The sequence below is a fragment of the Glycine max genome, chromosome 9 (assembly GCF_000004515.6).
Source record: "Glycine max cultivar Williams 82 chromosome 9, Glycine_max_v4.0, whole genome shotgun sequence".
Classification (NCBI taxonomy): Eukaryota; Viridiplantae; Streptophyta; class Magnoliopsida; order Fabales; family Fabaceae; genus Glycine; species Glycine max.
Window position 1 is genome coordinate 43,129,873 of NC_038245.2, and position 3,456 is coordinate 43,133,328.

The 3,456-nt window shown below is 34.7% G+C and overlaps 1 protein-coding gene across 1 annotated transcript; it reads right to left on the minus strand.

Moving 5' to 3' along the window:
- Positions 1–610: 610 nt before the first annotated feature.
- On the minus strand, positions 611–3,133 carry LOC102661605 (cyclin-dependent kinase 13). The gene is made up of 2 exons (XM_006587494.4): positions 2,689–3,133; positions 611–2,213 (listed from the first exon to the last, which is right to left on the minus strand). Exon 2 carries the CDS (start codon positions 1,905–1,907, stop codon positions 840–842), a length of 1,068 nt encoding a protein of 355 aa, XP_006587557.1. The 5' UTR covers positions 1,908–2,213; positions 2,689–3,133; the 3' UTR covers positions 611–839.
- Positions 3,134–3,456: the final 323 nt, after the last annotated feature.

Sequence of the window (3,456 nt, forward strand, 5' to 3'; positions counted from 1 at the left end):
GTATATTTTATTATACAAGTATAATTTCTCTAAAATATTTATCACTTTAATTTTTTAAAATGAATATTAATAATTTTTCCCAATAACATTCCATATTTATTGGTGTAACAGATCTTAACTAATTCATAACTATACTCTTACTCTTTCAATAAAGTTATTTTAGTTAAAGAAAGCTATTCTATCGTAGTAATTGATACAGCTAATGATTTTCTTTCATCTTAACAAATATACTAATTTGAAATGAAGGGAATAACAATTGTAACAGCTTACCCTATTTAATGCCAGGAAAGTAATAACTTACCTATTCAATAAGTAAGCTTCCTTCCAAAAAAACCTATTCAATAAGTAGATTATTTTGAGCAACTTCTAAATTTTTAATGCCTAGACAATCTATATTACAATATTAAAGCAGCAAATTCAAAACACAGTCAACAGAAAGTATAAATAGAAAACCAACAGGTCTTCTCTTTTTATTCTCAACACAAATGAGGAGTAGAAATAAGCAGCACAATGAAAAGGCTGCTATTCATTGTATCCTCCTATCTAAATTCAAGCTTTCCTGTCAATTGAAGTAACACAACTTTAATCTGAAAGAAGTATTGCAAGCAACTAAAATATCTAAATTTACATTTAATCACTGCAAATCCATTACAAAAACCAAAGATGAACAAAAAGATAAATTCCATGTTGTTAAAGAGAAACATCACGATTCCTACCTCGGCTATCAACATCTATCACAGTAGCACATGGGCATCCCATTGTAATATATGAGTTTATGACTGCACAGCTTTATTTTGTTTGATGCAAGCTGGTGCCTTGAAACCTTGGCATTTCCACATTTATGTAGCCTCAATAGGCATCACTCTGTCAGTGGATGACTCCACTGTAAACGAAGGCATACTATTAACAGGATTATTGCCTGTGTTCGTTCTAGTCAAGGGAGAACTTCTGGCTCTTATTTCTTCCTTTGGCTGCGCTCTATCTTTCGAGGTGCAAATGCTTAAGGGCAACTTTTTTAGCTTCACCCTTCCTCTTTTCTTACCTATAGGAGATAAATCTTCACAGTTTTTGCCTTTTGACTGACTCAACTCTGCTTCCCCGTTATCTATCTCTAATTGGCTAGGTCTATGATATTTAACCACCTTCTTATCTTTCTTACTTGAGCATACCTCTTGGATGGATCCTTCTGAATCAATCTTGCCTGCTATTGCATGTTCGTTGTTCAAAGATAAGCAATCTTGTCTGAGTGCCACACCAGATTCAGATCCCTCGGTCATTTCAAAACTTGAAGAGCTTCTAGGCTTCTTATGTTTACTACGTTTTGGGTCTGAGTTTGGAGAACTCTTAGAGATTCTTGGAGAACTGTTCATGGCTCGATGTAACTTACGAGCCAATTCTTCATCTGTCCTACAATTTTCAATTTGTTGGTTGTTTTTGTACAACAGCTGAACTGGGAGATGCTTCTTTGACTTGTTCTTTTTCAGATTTCTTTCCTTTCCAGCCACCTCCTCAGAGAAAGATGCAACCAAATCTAAAGCCCTTTTGGCTGCAGCTACTGCCTTCGCTGCTCTTGCAGCCTTTTCTTCAGCTGCTGCTCTTGCAGCCTCTGCAGCTTTAGTTGCAGAGATTGCGGCCACTTTTGAGGCTTCCACAACCTCCTCAGGTGTAATAAGGTTAGGGTTATTAGAATGGCAACTCAACAAATGCTTCAGTCGGGCTTCAAATTCACTTGAAAACAATGAGGATGAGGGGGAAGCAGCATTGGTAACACAAGAAGCAGCAACTGGAGACGGAGAGGCAGTAGCATCACTATCTGAACTCTGTTTCTTCAATCCCGCTAGAAGACGCTTCCGAGGTGGTAAAAGAACATCAGCATCCAACAGATTAACATCGCACACATTCTCCATGCTCCCCCAATAAATTCAAATTTAGGACTCCAAAATACAATGAATAAATCTACACGCGAATTATATAGCTACTCCACTGACAATCACACCATTGCAACATCGATCAATTCCTTCCCAATTCCACATCCCTCGTGATACCAAGATTTTAACAATCCTACAAGATCCTTAACAAAACCTACACAAAACTCGGAACAATTCAAAGACTATCCAAGCTGGTACCACTTTTTATTGCTAACAACCCTCCACGAGAAGAAGAAATTTGACTCATACCCAACATCGAATCCTTCCATTCCAACACTTTGATTCCTAGATAGAAAGAAAGAAAACAACAAATCAAACTCAAAACTAAATGCACTAAATACAATTCAATTCATCAGAACTAGTTTATCTATGAAAAATCGAAAACACAGCAGCAGCAAATCTCAATTCTCAAACATGACCAAATCCAACTATCCCTAGCAACCAAGAAACTCACCAAGGAAGCATAATTCAGCAACATAATCATAAGATCGAGGACCTGAATTCAATCTACCCAAGCAGCACAATACAGGATTTTTTTTGTTTTTTTTTTTCAACACCCCAATTGCCAAACGATTTGAATCAATCCGCAAAGCAATGAATCAAGAACACAAAACAATCCAACACAAGTTAAATCTGGATTCAGCAGAATCATGCAAAAATCAATGGAATGTTCACACCCCATGAGTCGAAATTCAAGAACACAAAAAAAAAGATCAAAAGAGAGTTGGGATCATTGAGAATGAAGGAGGTCCATGTGTACCTGATCCTGTTGTGGCAGAGAGAGAAAGAGGGGCAAAAGAAGATCCAGGATTAGGGTTTTCAGAGAGAGAAAGGAAGAAGAGGTTGTAATGGTGAAGAAGAAAAATCCAAGGCATGTAGAAAACCCAAGATCTTCCGATTTATAATAATAATAATAATAACATTTCTTTTATTATTATTATTATTATTATTTGAGAAAAGATGTGGATGCCGTAGAAAATTTCAGTTGGTTATGGTTGGAGAATGGTAAAGAAGCAGATCCCACAAAAACAACAATTAATTAGTTCTCTGCTTTTGAAGTAACCTCGTATAGCATTTCTTTTCATTTTTCGTTGTCAAACTGTGTCAATGACAACGTTGCAGTTGCTTTTCATAAGTTGCGGGATGGTGTCGAGAGGAAAAAATGTAATAATGTAATAAATGAAGATGAAGATTACGTACACAACTTCATCTAAAATTTAGCGTTCTAATGTTATATATCAAATTTAACGTTTCTTAGTAGATTTGGACAAGAGAGAAAGTAGATTTGGACAAAAGAAATTTTTTGTACAAATATTAAATAAATTTATTTGTCATGCGTTATTGGTATGAATTAAATTATTTTTAATGGTATATTTACATTTTTTTAATAAATTTAGTTTACATTGTAATTATTGATATGACTAGATTTACTAAATAAGTTATCAAGGAAAAAAAATTATGCTGAATTAACTTATCAAGGAATGAATAATACTAATTAATAATAATGTAAAATGCTTTTACAAATTTA